Genomic DNA, 20,418 nt, shown 5'->3' with positions numbered 1-20,418 from the left:
ATTTTACTTTTGGGAGCAGATTCTGGAGCAGAAAAAATGGTGCTTTGGAGCAGACTTAAGTATCCTCGGAGAAGAAAAAATGCTAGTGTAGAGCAGCTAGTAATGTTTTTGGAGCAGATGGCAAATATTTTTAATGACTCCGAGAGTCTAAAGCTTCATTTAAAGATTTCATAAATATTAATATTTATTATTAAACATAGCCCACATACAATAATTACTGCAAACCGCAAGAAACAAATAATTAAGCAGATGGATGGTCATTGAACACTAAGTAAGACGATCTACATATTGTTACGGGTACGGTTGAATTATGTTTATTTACAGGGCGAGGTTGATGGTCAGGTAATGATGGCATTGGTAGACTCAACCAGTTCACGTCCTCCTCCTCTTCTCCTCGCTCGGCTCATACCCGTTGCATTCCCCGGTTCCCAGACGAAGCCCGCTGGGCGAGTCCGAATCACTTAGAATGTGTAGAGTGAAACCGCTTAAGACGGGCAATATGTACCAGCTGGGTCCGGCTTGACCGACGGCCAGCTGACGTCAAGTGTGCCACCACATACGTCAAATCGCTCAAGTGATCAACGATGACGAATGGGCTCGTGTACTGGGGTAAAAACTTTTCGCATAAGCCACGTTTACGTTGCGGGGTCCACAACCACACGAAGTCTCCTTTGCAGTACGAGACAGTCTGATGGTGGCTGTCATAGTGTTCTTTCGATCGCTGCTGCGATGCCACAGTACGAAGGCGAGCAATCCGCTGGGCTTCTTCGGCAAGAAACACCGTTCTGGTGACAGAGTAGTCGCTATGAAAGTCAAACGGTAGTATCGTGTTGATGCAGCTTAGCGGTGGACGTGCGTAAAGGAGGTAAAAAGGACTGTAATTGGTCGTCTCATGCTTTGCAGTATTGTAAGCATAAGTGATGAAGGGGAGAACATCATCCCAGTCTTTGTGGTCCGAAGATACGTACATGGCCAACATGTTAGTCAGAGTTCTGTTCGTACGCTGTACAAGCCCATTCGTCTGAGGGTGATAAGGCGATGAATGGCGGAACTGCGAATTGCAGACGAACCAGTTCTTCTACGGCGTCCGCGACGAACTGACAACCACGATCACTAATGATCACACGGGGAGGACCATGCCGAAGAATGATAAATCGCAGCAAAAAAATTGCAACGCACGCAGCTGTCGAAGATGGTATGGCCGCCATTTCCACGTAACGGGTCAGATGGTCGACACATACTATCACCCATCGATTGTTGTTAGATGATCGTGGAAATGGGCCTAAAAGATCAATACCCACTTGTTCAAATGGTAGACGAGGTGGCGACAGTGGCTGGAAAAGACCTGGCGGAGAAGTCGAAGGGCGCTTGTAGCGTTGACACTGTTCGCAACTTGAGACATAGTGCTTGACGGTGTCTCGCATTCTGGGCCAGTAAAAGCGCTCCTGTATCCGGTTCAAAGTTCTGATGAACCCCAAATGACCAGCAGTCGCATCGTCGTGCATGGCTCTCAGTATTTCCAATCGCAAACTCTGTGGCACGACCAGAAGGAAGCGTGTGCCCTTAGCCAAATAATTCGTCTTGTAAAACAGGCCATCACGGACACAAAAGCGACCGGTGGCTTCAGGACGCATTGCAGCGAAGAATAGTGGTTCCAAACCAATATCATTTTTTTGTTCTGTCTTGAAAGTCATCGAGTCTGGGAATGTGGAAGAAATGGGGGAAAAGCAGTCATCAAAACTGTCTTCGTCACACTCGGTCGTCGTCAGAGGAAGGCGGGAGAGACAGTCTGCATCTGTGTGGTGACGTCCAGACTTGTACAAGATGACGAAGTCGTACTCCTGTAGTCGAAGAGCCCAACGTGCAAATCGTCCACTTGGGTCACGGAGATTCACCAGCCAGCATAAAGCGTGGTGGTCGCTGACGATTGTGAACGGGCGTCCGTAGATATATGGTCGAAATTTGTGTACCGCGAAAACAGCTGCCAAACATTCTTGTTCCGTCACGGTATAGTCGCGCTCAGCCTTACTGAAAGAGCGGCTAGCATAAGCCACTACGTGTTCAGCCCCTTGATGACACTGCACTAGTACGGCACCGATGCCGATGCCACTAGCATCGGCGTGCACTTCTGTCGGCGAGGACGCATTGAAGTGACGCAATATAGGCCCCGATATTAGCAGAAACTTTAGCTGGTGGAACGCCTCGTCGAAAGCTAAAGTCCAGTTGAAAGGCACGTCTTTTTGGAGAAGACACGTTAGGGGATGAGCCACGTATGCGAACTTTGGAACGAAGCGACGAAAATACGAGTGTAAGCCCAAGAAGCTCCTCAGCTCCCGCATGGACTTAGGTGGTTCGAAAGAGTTGACGGCCTCGATCTTTCGTGGGTCTGGCCTCACACCGTTTTTGTCCACGAGATGCCCAAGTACTAACGTCACCGTTTCGCCTAAACGTCATTTCTTTGAGTTTACGGTCAAGCCGGCCTTTTCTATGCAATCCAGAACGAGACTGAGGCGTCTGTTATGCTCGTTCAGTGTGCTGCCAAAAATCACCACATCATCGAGGTAGCACAAACAAATTTCCCATTTAAGTCCACGAAGTATAGTGTCCGTAAATCGTTCGAATGTTGCTGGCGCATTACAAAGGCCGAATGGCATAACATTAAATTCATAAAGGTCGTCAGGCATCACGAAAGCAGTTTTCTCCTTGTCGTTTGGGTGCATGGGTATCTGCCAATACCCTGATCGCAAATCCAGCGACGAAAAGTAGGCAGTCGATGACATCATCAATTCTAGGAAGCGGATACACATCCTTCTTTGTGACCGAGTTTAGTTTTCTGTAATCAACACAGAACCGCCACGATCCATCCTTCTTCTTTACTAAGAACAATCTTGGCAGAAAACAGCGCTTTGCGATAGGTGGCGAGACACTGGAAGTTGTAAAGGAGTACGTCTACTTAGGACAGGGAGTAACCGCGGAGCCGAACCATGAGAGTGAAATAACTAGAAGAATAAGGATGGGTTGGGGCTCATTCGGCAAGCATTATCAAATCATGAATGGTAATCTACCACTATCCCTCAAGAGGAAGGTATATAACAGCTGCATCTTACCGGTACTTACCTACGGAGCAGAAACCTGGAGACTTACAAAGAGGGTTCAACTTAAATTGAGGACGACGCAGCGAGCGATGGAAAGGAAAATGATAGGTGTAACCTTAAGAGACAGGAAGAGAGCAGAGTGGGTCAGGGAACAAACGGGGGTTAAGGACATCATAGTTGAAATCAAGAAGAAGAAATGGATATGGGCCGGGCACGTAGCACGTCGGCAGGATAACCGGTGGTCATTAAGGGTAACTGACTGGATTCCAAGAGATGGCAAACGCGTGAGAGGGAGACAGAAAATTAGGTGGGTAGATGAGATTAAGAAGTTTGCAGGTATAACGTGGCAGCAGAAAGCACAGGACCGGGTTGATTGGCGGAACATGGGAGAGGCCTTTGCCCTGCAGTGGGCGTAGACAGGCTGATGATGATGATGATGATGATGCTGCCCATGGACTAGATGACTGTTTCACAACGCCCTTCCGTAACATGTCGGTCACATGCCGAAGCACTCTGTGATCTCAGTAGCGAAGCAGTCCCAGGTTGTTAATGATTCTTCGTGGTTCTCAAACCACACCAGCGCAGTGTCTGTCAGGAAGAGAACGACATGCTCCAGCTGAGCCGCGGGGTTCCAGCCGTTGCACTTGCTTACACGCTTATAGTGGGTGAGCCATTTCTCCACGTCCTTGCCGGGTTTTCCAGAGAAAGGGCGTGGCTCCATCCGACGCATCCAGGCGCCGGTTGCCCGCGCCGGAGGAGTCGGAGACGACTGTTGATCACTGTTGTTCGACATCGGGATCCCCGGTAGTGTCGGAGGTAGTCGAGCGAGGCGTCAGCTTCGGCGTAGACCTAGCGGCAGCGGCTTCATCGTCTTGATCGAAGTACCCCGCACCTCCACCACAAAACTGTTACGGGCACGGCTGAATTATGTTTATTTACAGGGCGAGGTTGATGGTCAGGTAATGATGGCGTCGGTAGACTCAACCAGTTCACGTCCTCCTCCTCTTCTCCTCGCTCGGCTCATACCCGTTGCAATATATTTAAAATACAGTCGAACCCATTTATAACAAACTCGAAAGTGCCGTGAAAACTGGTCGTTATGTCAGTAGTCCATTGTAAACAGACTCGCCCTCAGAAATGTGCACTTAGCAACCAAGCCGCCTTTTTTTTCTGCGCATTTTTATTGAAGAGTGCCAACAACTCCTCCGGTGACAAGTTCAGCCTTTCAGCGACGCGCCCTGCGTGCACGAGTGAATTAAACCGCCTTTGCAGTGAACTGACACTGTTTCACTGAACCGCGGTACTGCCACGTGGAGCCGATTATCCATGGCTAGTTGCATGCAGTGTGTCGACTACTTGGCTCACGCCATCACTGCAAAGCTGCTTGCTGTACTACGCGCATTTGTGCGTTCTTTGTCCACGCTTCGCTTCGAACACGGGCTACTCGCCGCACCCGTGCACGGGTGCAGTGAGTAGCCTGTTCGTTCAACGTGGCGAAGACAAGCATTTTGCAAGCGACGGGCACTCTATGTCTTCATGATAATCTGACGATCCTGCACGACAGGTGCGGCGCGCTTGGGTTGTCGCGTAATAAAGCACGCAGTATACGCTCACTCTGAGTGCAACGATGTTCCTCAGTGCCCATGATGCTCAACACCAGCAAGCTACTTTCATTTCCACGAAGCGACGCGCACTTTATCTCGCACGGCGCAGCGGCGCCGAACTTGCGAACGGCAGCATTGCGCGCTTGTGCTGCTTGTACCGCGGTCAATCTGAACAGTTTACACCACATGTGCAGCCGAGCAGATAGCTGCAGATTATTGTGGTAAGGTTGTCGGCAATAAGTCACAATGGCACGTTCATCGCCGGCTGCCACATCGCCTTCACTCTCTTCTGATATGCTTATCCAAGAAGGCATCGCCGCAATCGCGCGGAAGTCATAATCGTTGATCGGCCGGTCTCTGGCGTTACTGCAAAGCATAGGCGTGTGCAGGGGGGGTGGGGGCGCTCCCCCTAGTCACCTAGGGAGGAGGGGGGTGCAAAAAGTCTGCCCCATACTTTGAGTTAATAGGGAGCGGGCGCACTGCGATGAATTTTCACCCCCCCCCCCCCCTTCGAAGGGGAACCTTGCACACGCCTACGCCGAAACGACGACAGACATTTTGCGGCACATTGTGGCGTCAGTGCAGTGAAATTTTAAGCGCTGAAAAGTTATCGCGGTCATCGCTTATTGCATTTTATGGCTTCTTGCATTGTAAGGCATAGGTTCATCGTTAGCAGTCAGTAGCACTGATAGTTGGGCGAGTTGGTAAGGGTTGATGGTTATGAAACGGCACCAGAAAAGGTTGCCATGTGAAAGCTGACCACAAGGCTTCATGCTGCCTCCTATTTCTCTTTTTTATTCCTCACTTCTGCCCCTGAAGAAACGTCGGGAAAGTGAGCGACCTCACTGGCAGCGTGCGGTGCTCGCCGATCTAGGGTCTCTTCATCGCGAGTAAACTGGAGCAGGGCATGCACGCGTGCGCCTCTCATGCTTTAGAAAGCCCGTTGCAACATTTTTTTTCGCTTCGTATACGCCATATTTTTACCCCAACAACTGAAGTGTTCGTTGTAAAAGCATAAGACTGAAAAATGTTTGCTACATGTGGATGCAATTACAATGGGTAGCACAGGAAAATTGTAAGTGCACCGAAATATGGTTGTTATAACCAATAGATCGTTATATCTGGCATCGTTATAAGTGGGTTCGACTGTATCAGTACTTGTGGCAGAAATCATATAAAAGCAACAAAACTGAGCATCAAATTATAAAAGTAGTCACAATCGCATGTAACTATCGTCAAAGCAGCAGTTTATAATTGGTACGAGATCAAAGCAATATGTTATTTTCATATTGCACCAACACAGCCAGCATCCCAAATTAAAAAACAAGCAAACAAAAACCTAAAGAAGCTATACACTTAAAATGCCAGTTCTTGTGGCATAAATGAGGTCTAAGCTGGTAAAATGATAAATGTAATCGTCACACATGGAAGTCGTCACAGCAGAAGTTGGTATGGAATTAGTATGATGTCAAACTAATCTCACATACAATTTACCAAAATAGTCTGTCACGTACAAATATAGAGCCAAGTCAGACATATATAGTGCCAGTACTTGTGGCATTGTCAATATGCTAGAATGCAGGTAAGATGCACACTGCATACTAGGATAATGGTACTATATACAGCTTGTTTTTTATTTTGTTTAGGCTCGCTGGATGGCCACATGATTTAAGTTCATTGTTTTTAGTTTCCCAATGCCATTTCGGAGCAGGTTCGGAGCAGTTACTAACAAATATTACACTTTGAAACAGCATTTCTCTTTTGGAGCAGCACTTCTATCACTGCTTCATCAATCGTGTGCGGCCACAGTACTATGGTGTCACTAGGAAGAGCCTACGAGCTGTGACAGGTCACAGCACCTGTAACAGCACGAGCACATGCGCCTTGCGAGTACCAGTATAATCACTAGCGTGTAAAAACTTTACTTGCAGTCATTCATGTCTTTATATGACATTGCTGCAGCTCTAAGGAACCATTAATGGAAACGTACGCCAGTTTTTTTTTTGTTACATGTCAATTTTCCATGGTTTTTGGTGATACAAATATTTTTCCGACCCCACAAGATTTGTATCTCCATGGTTTTACTGTAGTTTCTAACCTCTCAAAGGGTGACCACTTGATACTACTTTGCATATTGCTCTAAGGGCTGTGACATCAGTAGTACATAGGCAGATGCCGGTATGTACAGATTATGCCGGCAGTATCTGAATGATGTCACCAAGCCAGTGTATTTTCTTTCTTGAGAATCACAAAAACGGATCAACTCACAGTACCAATAACACAAAGGGTTACCATCAGTCCTACACAGACCTGATCTCTCTGTGGGCATGACATGCACCAGTTTCTCTGCTGTGAGTGAGTCAAGCATCAATTCCTTGAATTGAACTGCTGACTGAATACCAAATTCGAATCAAATTCCTTCAACGTGAGTTGTTGAGGCAAGGAATCACTAAGCAGTTCAAAATTAGAACCTAACCTAGGAGCATATTCTCAGGAGCGCATGAGGCACAACGATTCTGACTGGTGACAGTAATTTGGTTTGTCCATTTTCCTAAGCCCGTTAAGGGGGGACGTGGCACTTAAAGGGACACTAAAGGCAAATAACAATTTATGTCAGAGTGAAAGCCCAATGTATGACAACTTCTAAAACAGCAATATTATCAACAGCAGTGCCCTACTTACCGAGAAATTAAGCTAAATGTATCACATGACGAGCGCCACGAGTGGGACATTTTCGAAGTGATCCCGATGACGTAGGGAAGTCGGCCTGCAATAAATCACTAGTAATCAAACTAGCAGCAGTAAAAAAAGAACATTCCGAGCATCAAAAGACGTAGTAAAATGCTGTTTGTTCGTTTCCGCTTGATTCATGGAAAACAAATTCTCCGTGGCGTTGCCATGGGGAACGGCGCGCGTGGTTCAAAGGTTCCGTTTTCGCCGAACTGTGCCTCGCCCGTCTCAGTGGTAGTTTCGGGATCGCGTACTGCCGTGCGTGTTTTGCGCGCTCGTGAAGGTCGCTCTGACAGAAAGTTCGACAAAATGCCGCATGCGTGTGATATTGCCGGATGCCCGAATGGTGCACAACGCCAGTGCTGCAGCAAGGAAACCGGTGTGTCTTTTCACTGGGTGCCGCGGAATGAACCCTTACGCTTGAAGTGGCTTAGTGACATGCCATTGCGCCAGTGTGCTAAACAGTCAAAACCTCTGCGTGTGTGCTCGCTGCACTTTCGTACTGAGGATTACGAGACCAACCGCAACTTGGTGACGGCTTTGAATGTGCCCATCCGAGCAAGTCTTTGCCGCAGCGCCGTTGTTGCTACTGTGGGTCCCGCTACTTCCGCTCGGCTGCTACTAGTGTCGGCGGCCGCGCAGTAAAAGCGGGCAACGTTGGGCATGGCAGCAGTGACGTATGAGAGTCGTATTTTCAGGCGGGAGATTTGAAGCGCGCTAACGCGATGCGGACCACTAAAAACGTGATTTTATTTCAAAATAAGCACTTCCTTGGCACAAAAGCAGCGCTGCGAGGTTTCTGGACCGCTATTTCAACAATCAATGTCGACTTAATATTTGCCTTTAGTGTCCCTTTAAGGAATGAAAATCAACCGAAAAATCTAGTTTTCGCTGGCCATCTCTGCACGTTCCTGACATCAATGTGCACCTAGTTACTAATTTTCATTGCTGCATACCCTCTTCTATCCAGACCTTACTATAAAAAAGCAAAACTTTGCATCCTGCCCTTTAAATTGAGGGCAAACGGCAAGCAATTTTTCATGCTCTTTCTGTAATGGAGGAGCAATATCTTTTGTTCTGTCTGGGTTATCATTATGATTTCTTTTTCGCTGCTAAGATAAACAGATGTCGTAAAGTATAAATCATTGTTTTAGGACATTTCCAAGCAGAGTTGTGGGCTGTTGCACTCAATTTAAAAAACGCCCCAATTACTCAAAACAAAACCTTGATTTAGAACATTTTTCTTAAGAAAGTACTATAACAAAATTTGCCTTACGACACATCACATCTGTAATGGAGGAGCAATATCTTTTGTTCTGTCTGGGTTATCATTATGATTTCTTTTTCGCTGCTAAGATAAATAGATGTGATGTGTCGTAAGGCAAATTTTGTTATAGTACTTTCTTAAGAAAAATGTTCTAAATCAAGGTTTAGTTTTGAGTATTAATTGGGGCGTTTTTTAAATTGAGTGCAACAGCCCACAACTCTGCTTGGAAATGTCCTAAAACAATGATTTATACTTTACGACACACTACAAACATTCTCAATGTATTCTGTGGATTGTACATTGGTGTGCAGGTTGTGGTTAATCAGGGTGTCTACCGAGTTGACATTTCTAAATTCCCTGAGTTTTCCAGGTTTTCCCTGAGTGTTTTTGCTGAAATTCCCTGAGTGAAACAGAACTTTGTTTTATGTCAAGATGGGTAGAGACCATATCGCTCCGTGATGTCTCTCTCTAATACGCATGTTAGAAAATGAAAACGACTTAATCCCATTTGAATAGTACATAGAACAGATAAACCTCAATATAGCGAAGTTGGTAAAAGCGGCAACTCACCTAGTTATATCTTAACTTCGTTAAACTGAAATTCCACCTTTCGTGCAAGGCATAGTTACTGAAGGATTAATCTTAAACTGAAAATGACACAAGAATGCTCGACTAATATGGCAACATGAAAAAACTTTTTTTTAGTTTTTGCGTGAAAAAAATCAATTTTGTTGAGCCTGAGATGCAGCAATCACAGTTAGATGCCTTGCCAGAGTGCCACATGTAAAGACGAAACAAATGCAGGTTTAATTCACTGTGGAATTGCACTTGTTGTGCTGCTGCGGGTTGTTGCCAAATCCTCGTGCGTTGCCCAGAGCAATGCAACGCCTTTGCTATCATGTTGCCCAACCGAACCATTTGCTCTCCACGAACGCACAACATCGAAAACCATCCCACGTTAGAAAAAGAGAGTCACAGTTTCACCGCGAGAGCAAAATAGTAAATCCGATAGCAACAAAGAGGAATTTTATATGAATATAGGCTAGCACCTCGCTCCTTCAGGAAACGCAGCCGCTGCACTAAGAGAAGTGCCCTATTTATGATCTATGGCTCAGGGTTCAGGGGCGGATGGGCGGGGGGGGGGGGGGTACAAAGGCTGAAGCCAACGCTCAGCAGTGCATTTTGGTGGGCCACGCATATTTACAACAGCCCAGAGGGGATTATGGCGGTGCCTAAGAAGCCTTCGTTGGAAATGTGCTTAGGGAAGCAGGAAAGGGTAGAGCAATGAGAGGTAGAGAACAGGGACAAGATTCTGTTTACCCCTTTTGGACAGTGGCGGGCCAAGCAACCTGACAAAGGGGGCAAACTCGACAAGCAGCCTGACAAAGGAGGTGGATGACAGGCACTGAAGGGAGGGGGGCGATCGCCGCTACCGCCCCCCCCCCCCCCCTGGAATCTGCCACTGCTATGGCTTCAACAGAGGTTTTGCAATTAGAGCTCAACACCTAGAAAGGTATGAGCCGTCTGCTGATCCCCACTAAAGATACCGCGGCACACGCGACCACGCCCGCTGGTACAAAGTACGCACTTCCTGTCGGACTCACGCAGCCCCCCCCCCCCCCACCTTCCCAACGCGCCGGCTCCTATCTCCATGTGCCCATCGCGCGAATGAGACGGTCGGCTCGGTTCATCTCTGCTTAAGCCCCGTTCGTCGGCAGCGCTCGCGCACTTTCACTCGCACATGGAGCATACGACGCGCGGGGTGATGTAATCGCGATTTGGACTTGATAAGGAAGATCATGGCGAAGGCAAAAAATTCGCGTCGGAGAGTCTACATAATTGCTATCGCAAAAAAAAAGCAATATAGCTGCGGGCTAAGATCGCATGAAAGCACGGCAACAGCCTGAATTACGGCACATCCGATTATGGTGGAAACGTTACTGTTCTCCGACATCGCGCGCCAAATCGAGAAAGTGGGACCAGTGCCGGTGTCGCGAATTACGGTCACCGCTATGCCTTGGCTCTGAAAAGTTTTGTAATTCGGTTTGTAGCAAACACCCCCGTGGTGTGGCTGGTAATTGGGAGCTGCAGCCCCCAAAAATATTGGTCTACTGCCTAAAACTTGTTTCAGCAGTGCCCTCATCGGGAAAAAAAGAAAGAAAAAAGCTTTCACTTGCTGTGAATGGGCCCGTTAGTTACGCTAGCTCTCGCCTAGAAATTTATTATATTCTTCACGGAGTCCTAAATAGCATCTTTGAAGCTCGGGATCAGAGCAAGTGAGCTCTCCGATAACAGCCAACAAGCGTCTTTTTTCTCGCCGATCGGGATGGCTTGCCAGATGCGAGCCTTGTCGAAGGCATCCGCTTCCTGCACGATCGCGATCGCTTGCGAGATAACTCAAGCTCGTTACATCTACTGCTACCGCTTCTACAACTAATCATGCTTGTTACTTGGCACGCGGCGATAACAAAAAGACCATATCGGACGCTAACGCACAGCACGCGCGAGAAAGATTACAGAACTACACCGCGTACTCACAGAACACCCTGACAACATTGCGCGATACGATGTGTCGTGGTTCGCGGTTCCCGCATGCCACGCATTAGCCGGATTCTCTCCCACTTCACCGCTCCTAAGGCGATGACAGCATCGAGGTGCGCCACTTCCCCGCAGCCGCAGCGGCCGTTTGATTTGAAAAATGCGTTCACAAAGTATCGAGCAAGCGCTATACCGCGACTTTCGTCGCCTTTCAATAAAGTTACTGTGGATTTTCCCTGATGGGAGCACAATTTGCCTGAGTTTTCCCTGAGAATTTCCAGACTACCCAAAATCCCTGAGAATTCCCGGTTTTCCCGGTCGGTAGACACCCTGTTAATTAGCTAATTAGGCCTTAAACAAAGAAGTAGGTGTTTGTGATATCCTGGAAACTATTTATCATAGGAAAACAACAATTGCATATTTGAAATCAGCACATAAACATTCCTAAACTATGAAAGTTCCATCAAAATCAGTCAAGAATTAAAAAAAAGTTTTAAAGTGCCACGTCTCCCCTTAAACATATTTACTGTAAAAACCGGAATATACGTCAACCCCCCCCCCCCTTCCAACTACTGAAAATCGAAAAAAAAAAGTACATGGAATAGCCAAAGTATTAGAAAGGCGCGCGCCTTTACCGTGTAACAAACGCAATTTGAAATGGTGCACAGTCAAAATGCCATTTCTTTACACGTAAGTTCCACATGGCAGAAAGCCAAAAGATGGGCTCAAGCATTATCTTCGTGAAACGTCACAACCGTCTTGACAGCTGTGATTTGGATGCCCTTTGAGGCCACCGGTAACAATCACGACGCAAGCGCACCTCCTGGTTAAACTGTGCACCCTCCACTTCCAGCTCTGGATAAGCTGCGCTGCGGTCTAGCACCGAAACAGTTTTCTGCTGATCGCTGCGTGTCGTGATGTGATCCTTCAGCGTCCACCAGCAGCGACTGCTTCTGTGGTGCACTCCATCATAGCCCTGCCGGCATCGCAGGAAGCAACAAAGAAACAGTATCCGGCGAGAACACCCGTGCAAAGATAAACTTTCAGTTATTGTTTGTGACTCACGGCTCCCGCTTGCATTCACGTGCGCTAGCATCCCAACACACCTTTCACACACTTCAGACCAGATTTCTTCGTGCCTACGCGAACTCGATTGCTGTTTTCTTGAACGCTGTGGTGAACTGCCATCGGCCACCAGTCGAGAACAAGAAAAAAAAAGCACCTCGGAGTCCAAATAGATTCACAAGACAACAACAAAAACGCAAAATGAGATTGCCCACGGCACAAGGCTGGTGGTAAACAAAGCGATGCCAATGATTGCGATGGCGATGGAGGTGGTTGACTTCAGTTGCCCATAGTGGCCAGACTTGCAAAGTTTTTCTGCCAATGACCGGTATATAAGATGGAGGTCGACTTTTTAGGGCTGTTTTTTGAAAAAATATTCGACCTATATTCCAGTTTTTACAGTACTCCAAGGAACACACTTTTTTAATTATTAATATAGACTTCATTCTTATTTTTATTTTTACTATTCCTGAACAAGCAATACGTCTATGCCCATGAAAAATATTTTTTGTCACTTTACGGTCACTCTAAAGGACTTAAAAAATAAAAAAAATCTACCCAGGGTGATTGCACTTGGTGAAAAAAACTGCCTCCTCAGATGATGAACAGACAGTGGTTGGAAACAGCAGTTATTGCCGCCAAAGGAACGAAAGCCTTTTCTTCCCACGAGATATAAGGTGTTTTGTGGTTGTGTAGTGACGCATGCACATGGCCAGGTAAGTGCAAATTTCATACTTTTGGCAAGCTGTAGTCGGAAACGTAGCCGGAAATTTTTTTCGGGGGGGGGGGGGGGGGGGGTCAACTATACTTTTGTTCGTGCGTGTTTCTGTGTGCATGTATATATACAAATGCAAAATCAAGAATTTTGGGGGGAGGGGGGTTCAAACCCCCCTGAAATTTTTCAATTTTGTCACTTTACGGTCACTCTAAAGGACCTAAAAAATAAAAATAAAACCCCCCAACCCCCCCGGCTGTAGTCAAGTACTAAGCTTCATGTGGTTTCATTGCTGAAAGTTTGACAAAGTGTACATGTGCTTGGCCTTAACCTCCTCACCGGAAATGTTCAGAGAGTATGAGCTGCTTGAGCTGGTGGCCCTGTGAGCGTTTCCGAGGGGGAGCATTGGGGTCCGAGCAGAAGGCCGACAGCAGCCACACCAGGTGCAGGGAAAAGTCCGTGTCCTTGCTGCACCTGCATAAGTGGACAAAATAGCTACACTGTTTAATGGCACGTTTTTGAGCAACTCGGCAAGTCGTGTATTTTGTTCTCCGAACCTCAAGAATATTTTATGAAAATGTGGTCCTATTTCTCCCAAGGCTTCATTCACCCTTTTGAGGAAGAATAAATGCAGGTGTTACAAAACCAGTGAATGTTGCTCGACTTGTGATGTCTCGTAGTAATCATGTGTGAATATGATGAGGTTGCCACACATGAAGAAGTGGTGACACAAAATTTATGAACCTCTGTTTTGGCCCATAGCCAGGAATTTTTTTTCAGGGGGGAGGGGGGGGCCACATGCTGAAGGCCTTGACTACCTGAGAAAAACGCCTATTTTGACTAGGCTTGTGCCAATATTCGAGCATTTCGAACATTCCAACGAATAGGTGCATATTAGTCAGCATGTACCCCCCCCCCTCTAAAGGTGGCTTCACTGCAGTGGAGGGGTTCTATACTGTGAATACAGCTTTTCAGGAAAAATCCGCACTGCCGCGAACCCCCACTTTAAGGTTAAGAGGGGACACTGGTGTTGAAATTTTCTAACTTCTAGATCGATTTTGATGAAACTTGGCGAGTTTATATATATTTGTGTGCTGATTTAAAATATGCAATTATTTTTCTAGTATAATGAGTAGTTTTTAAAATGAAAAATATTTCATGTGCCTTTTGGGGAGCCAGCTTTTTTCTAAACTGAGAGAGTTACAAAGTAAATCAGCATGTCACAATAATCTGGAATCAGAACTGTGTGCAGTGCAACAAAAATTGATGTTCTAAACCCATTTGAACAAAAGTTATGGTACATTAAACATTTACGAGTGCGTCAATTTCAAGCTGGGATTTCATTCACGAATGTTTAACGCACCGTAACTCTTGTTCTAATGGGTTTAGAAACTCCACTTTTGTTGAAGTACTGCACTCAGTTCTGATTCCAGGTTATGGTGACATGCTGATTTACTTTGTAACTCTCTCAGTTCAGAAAAAATCTTGCTCCCCAAAGGCACAGAAATATTTTTTACTAATTATATTGTTTCGTCCCAATCGATCAAGAAATAAGAAACAAATTTTAAGTGCCATGTACCCCCTTAAATGACCATATTACTCTCACGCTGATTCATCATTTTCTAAGTTTAAAAGCTTGTTATGCCGACTTATATGCTCTAAGTGTACAAAATTTTAAAATGTAACATATTTTACAGGCTATCACTTGCATTCTACTGAAAGCAAAATCCTGCTACTATTCAAAGTTGCTTCCACTTCCTTTTAACTAAAAAGAATGACATTTGCACATGCCTTGTTTCAATTAAAAAAAAAATATTGTGCAGGTTAGTTGGGTCATGTCAAATATGCTCATTTTTCTTGATAATATGTGATATATACTATTCAAATCCAATTCGAAATTATTCGACTAAATTACTATTCACTTCGAACCTAAAGTATGCTATTCGCACAAGCCTACTATTTTCATTATTTATTTTCCGTAAAACACTCCCCAGCACGGCCAGGTAACATGCTCGTATGTTACGATTTCAAAGAGCACTACGGGGGCCCCATGATGTACTCTGCCTACTTGTGAACAAATACTGTCAGGTAACCGCGTGTACCAGTGATGTCACTGGCCACCTTCTGCCAGGCTGTCAGTGCTGCTGTTTCGTCGGCTGTGTTGAGCGCTGCGAGTGCGTGTTTTCTCGATCCCCAAACTACGTTTCTCATCTAGTGCGGCGATTGACGAAGGCGCCGGGAGGAGTGTAAAAATCAGTCAGGAAAGCTCTCCCTTCACGAATCTCGCTAGTGGCTGCGATTTTGTTCTTGATGCCGTCCAACCGAGGAAATGATTTCCGTGAGCCTTGGAGCAGCCGCACCATTAAGCGTGCTGAAACATTTTTGCTCCAATCATTTGTTAAGTAGCAGGTTGAGAAGTGACGAAGGAAGCTGTGAAATCACAACATTGGCGATCTGTAACAGTGTGTATGTGTAATATATAAGTGGCGTGATGCACGTTTTACCGACTCGTACTTACACTCCGTCTCAGAAGTTCCCTTCAGCACCGTGGAGGCTACAAGGCCCCTTAGCCAATAGGAAGGGCGAAAATTCCTTACGATGTATCCATCCACACCGCATCGTCTGCTCAGCGCCCCCCTGGCGTCTGCTCGCATGTGTTGGGCGAGTAAAGCAAGCAGACTGCAGTGCCAGAATAAAGTATAATAATAATATCTGGGGTTTAACGTTCCAAAACCACGACCTGATTATGAGAGACGCCGTAGTGGACGGCTCCAAAAATTTAGACCACCTGGGATTCTTTAACGTGCTGCCACAATAAGAGAACAAGGCTGCATCCATTGACGCTGGTACCTTCCGCCTCAAATTTATCACGTCGTCGTCTGCTATGTGGCCCATAAGTTCCAAACTGAAGCTTTAGATTTATGCCCTGATGCTTCGACAACAATGTATTCGTGAGTGTATTGCGCCATTTTCATGAACCGTTATCAAATTCTCGGTGCGTTAGGCTTAGCAGGCATGGCTAAACAAGCAGCTGATCTCGCCAATAACAAAAATTATCTGATGCTTTGTCCTCATAATGAAATGGCACAAAGCAATGGCTCATTTCGCCGTTCATTTGTTGCTGTCAGGGCTGTGGGCAAGTAAAAAGCGCAAGTTCGGGGCGCGTCTGCATGGTCACTGCCCATGTTAATATTAGGGGTGTGCGAATATTCGAAATTTCGAATATTTTTCGAATAGTGTTTGCTATTCGATTCGATTCGCACTGAAATTTTACTATTCGAACTATTCGAACTTCCCAAAGACAAATGCAGTCAACGTCCGATTGAAAGTGACCCCTTCAGATTTTCAATATGCTTCACCTCATTACACTCTCGTATTGCGGCAAAGCTGCCTTTCAAGCTCCGTTACGGTCGAACTTTGCCAAGACACCGTCAACGTCCGATTGGAAGTGGTTCCTAGATTTTCAATATGCTTCACCTCATCACACCCCGGTATTGCGGCAAGGCTGCCTTTCAAGCTCCGTTACGGTCGAACTTAGGCAAGAGACAGCCAACGTCCGATTGAAAGTGGTCCCTAGATTTTCAATATGCTGCACCTCCTCACACCCCCGTATTGCGGCAAAACTGCCTTTCAAGCTCCGTTACGGTCGAACTTAGGCAAGAGACAGCCAACGTCCGATTGGAAGTGGTCCCTAGATTTTCAATATGCTTCACCTCGTCAACCCCCGTATTGCGGCAAAGCTTCCTTTCAAGCTCCGCTACGCTCGCAAATGTATTAAACTCAAGAAAACGCTGGTTCCAATATGGAGATGAAAGATGTGGCAGAGTTGGGGGCTCAATGCTGTTTTGGACCTGAAATTTGGGCAGGAAGTCCGAAAAATCGGACGCCGAAGCTTTTTAGCATCCAAAATTTCATATGTTCTTATATATCGACGTCTACGAGGCAGATTTGGAACTCCGGACTTGAAGGGAGCACACCTTTGTCCGCCACATCAGTTGGGCTTCCACAGAAGTTGAAAGAGGAGGAGAGGCTGAGGAAATGGCATCTCTGCCTATCACGTGTAAAGTGTTGTCGGCAACACTTTGGTTGCACCAAATCATGTACATAAATACCATTCGGCCTCTACATTGCCTCATTCTTGATAAGAAAGACAACTATGAAATATGACCCCACCAGTGCTTCACCAACCTAGCGAAAAGAAACACTTTCATGTTGCTATCTCACAAGAACATACTTAGGGATTCTCTGCAACTTTTTCTGTAATTTCACTTCGAATTATTCGAAAAATGTTTGAGAAATATTCGAAAATTATTCGATTCGATTCGCACTCAATCTTTATTATTCGAATTCGCTTCGCACCCAAAATTTTGCTATTCGCACAGCTCTAGTTAATATGTAACCAGAGTTACCGGCGGTAACTGATACAACAAATCTCTTTCGCGACCGCCCCATTGCAGCAGCGTTCATATATGATTGGTGGCTTTCCACGTGCTTCCAAGTTCAGTTTCGCGCGTTTTTACAAGTATTGCTATCTAGCGTGTAGTTTTATCAGTAGATTTCTGGTTTTGATATAGTGTGCCATTTTTCCAGAAAGTGGAGACATATGAGAGAGAGATTTGTGAGCAGCGGCGGCAGCGAATCAGGATCTCGTCAGGCCGCGCAATGAAACCGACATGAAGCGCGATTCCGCTGCTTCGATGGCAGACTTTTTTTTTGATAAGTCTAGCAGTGACGTGTCCAAAGGTGACTGACAGCTCACATTTTATTTCAGAGAGCGATTCGGAGGAGGATCGACCTGGGACTTCAGCCAGTACTCGTAGGTGTGCATAGTTTCACATCCGCTTCTCTCGCGAGTAGCCAAACAGGCTTTCTGTTTGTTTACACTGATTTATTTCTGTTTGGTAGAGTCTCAACAAGCATTTGCAGAAGAGCTCATCCATCAGCTTCTCAATCATGACTCTGCCAGGCCAGCCCACACTGCTTCAACTCCTCCATCCCTATCCGCGAGTCATGCGCTCCACAAGCCAGAAAATGTAGGCAGGCGCAACAATTGCAAGCTCTGTTATAAGCAGAAGGAAATCGAGTTAAAAACAGATGTTTGTTTTTCAGTACCTGTCAAGTACACTCGTCTTTCACTACTGCACGGAACTGCTTCGTTGAGTGGCACAAGCCCCACTGGGCATGAGTATTGCACTCGTTTAGAAGCACACCAAAAAAAGTGCTGTAGCTATGTGTGCCAAAATTTTCAGAGTAAGAAAAGGGGCAATGAGGCATGATTTGTATATCTTGGATTTTTTTTACTATTGACGGTTTCGCTGTTTACTAACACAGGCCCTGGACCGCTTCCGGTTTCGTGCGCTGGCGTTGGCTAGCAGAATTGGCTGGGAACAAAAGCCTTGGCGAGTAGCCCGTAGAGGCTTCTCCTCCTGTGTCTCCCTGTGTTTTCTCCCTGTGTCTAGCAAAATATTTGAATTAAATATTCTTCTAAGCTACACACAACACTAAAAGAGTTAGTCCTTAACTATAAGCACCTTTCTTTTATGTGAAAAGAGTATTCCCTTACTCTGAAAAAACTTAAAACAACGCTTTAGGCTTCGGTGTTGCAGAATAACAAATGAGGTGACCAGAAGTTTCTTGGGGTACACCACGTGCTCCTGCTATCGCAATCTTGAAACCGTCTATACTATTGTCGCTCAAGTATCTATGCTTATTCACACTTTTTTATGTTGTCCTTGCAGCAAGTGTTCAATAGGACATTCTTTATTATTACTATGCATAATCTTTATGGGTGATATTCCAATCTGTGCGAAAGGCCATTTGATTAGCTGCATTTTGATGTACGTAGCAGAAATATAGCACAATGACTTGATTTAATAAGAAAAAACTTCTGACCCCCTTCCCGATTGCCTCTTTTTTACACAGTACCGAAAGAGTTAAAAAAATACGACGTATATGCTCTGAAGAATAAACATATCACGTATTGATGCGATGTAACACGTGCTAGACAAGCGCAAATGTCTCAATTCTGCGAATTTTAAGGCAACTGTATTGGGAACTATGTTTTGCTGCGCATGTGACTTAATTACACGTCGTAGCTTTGGTAGTGCTGAGATGGAGTATAGACCAGAACACAGCGAATTCCACGCGTAGCGCCATATTTGCATCGTGCATCGCACCATCTATCGCACACGTGACGAAACAACTGTCCGGGCTGCCATGCCGGCAGACGCTACACAGAGGAAACGCGAAACTCCCAAAACTCAGCTCGTCGGAGAGAGTGTTTTGCGTTTTTTCTAGCCTGGGCATTTTCACTGGTTTTATTAGAACATCAAGAATACCTTGCTCATGCAAGTCCACATTGTATACAGTACATGTTGAGCAGGCTGCGGAAGCAACGTAGTCAGGTACCTACGCTCTTACATTTGATAAAAAAACGTCCTCGCTGTAGTACGCGTGAGTCGTAATTGCAGTGCAGCTCGCAAAAGAGTGAAACGATGTTTTGTTGCCACATATTACAAGTTGCGCATAAAGTCTCGTGAAAACTCATCATTTTAACATGCATCACATAATAGAGTACGCTTTGCGAGTAGTTTCGCGGAACATAACTTTTTTTCATGAGCACTCTTACAATAATGTGTCTTGCTCACAAAAGCGTGCTATCAGAGAGTATCACCTGCGGTATCGTTCATTGATCCCTTTGGAAGCTATCTGCGTGATTTTAATTCTGTCACAATGATGCTTTGCAAGCGAAAGTGTGCTGCTCTTAGTTAAGCCGATATTTAAATAGACAGAATCTAGCTGCCTCTTATTAAATGTGTGCTGTGCAAGTATGCTAAAGATTTAGTTGCTTGAGCTAGCCCTACGCCTGCGACGTAAAGGACACTGGCGCAAGTACTGCTTACTTACGTGCCGATATATGTATTATATGCAGCCGAATGGCTCGTGTCCAAATAAATTTGTGGACCTCAAACACTGAAATGAAAGCACGGAATTCTGGCCAGCTGTTGAGGAACACCGTAGCATTTACTACCGTTTGAGTACAAAAGCTTGTAACCTTGAAGGCGTGGATGCCATCAAAAGCATTAAAGCTTGATCCTACGTTGAAAGTGTGAAATCATGCTGACTGCTTGTGCTTGAGAGCACTACCTTGCACTACATTTTCGTCAAATGAAACGCTCAAAGGTATTAAATGCACCCCCACACAAAGCTTGCGTCTGCTTTCAAACCAGCTGCGTGTCATGCAAATTAGGTTTGTAAAATGGAATTGGTGGGCATCACACTAAATGAAACCCAAGCTCAAGTTTGTGGCGCGACGACAGCGCCACGCTGGCCGCGCTGCGGCTCTGTCGGAAAGCTCTGTAGTGCATGCGCGGCCGACTCAGCCCCTTTCATGGTAGAACGTGT

General features: G+C 45.8%; 1 protein-coding gene across 3 annotated transcripts in view; it reads right to left on the bottom strand.

Annotated features, from left to right (window-relative positions):
• The window catches only part of LOC119397003 (phosphatidylinositol 4-kinase beta), a 152,398-nt gene that overhangs the window by 87,379 nt on the left and 44,601 nt on the right, over positions 1 to 20,418 (bottom strand). For all 3 annotated transcript variants that reach the window (XM_037664415.2, XM_037664417.2, XM_037664416.2), the window contains one exon: positions 13,354 to 13,488. In XM_037664415.2, coding sequence (XP_037520343.1) covers positions 13,354 to 13,488 — 135 coding nt within the window. The remainder of the gene's footprint in view (positions 1 to 13,353; positions 13,489 to 20,418) is intronic.

Source organism: Rhipicephalus sanguineus, chromosome 6 (genome assembly GCF_013339695.2).
Source record: "Rhipicephalus sanguineus isolate Rsan-2018 chromosome 6, BIME_Rsan_1.4, whole genome shotgun sequence".
NCBI classification, from domain to species: domain Eukaryota; kingdom Metazoa; phylum Arthropoda; class Arachnida; order Ixodida; family Ixodidae; genus Rhipicephalus; species Rhipicephalus sanguineus.
Note: the sequence above shows the minus strand (reverse complement) of the source record. Positions and strands in the feature narration are given on the sequence as shown.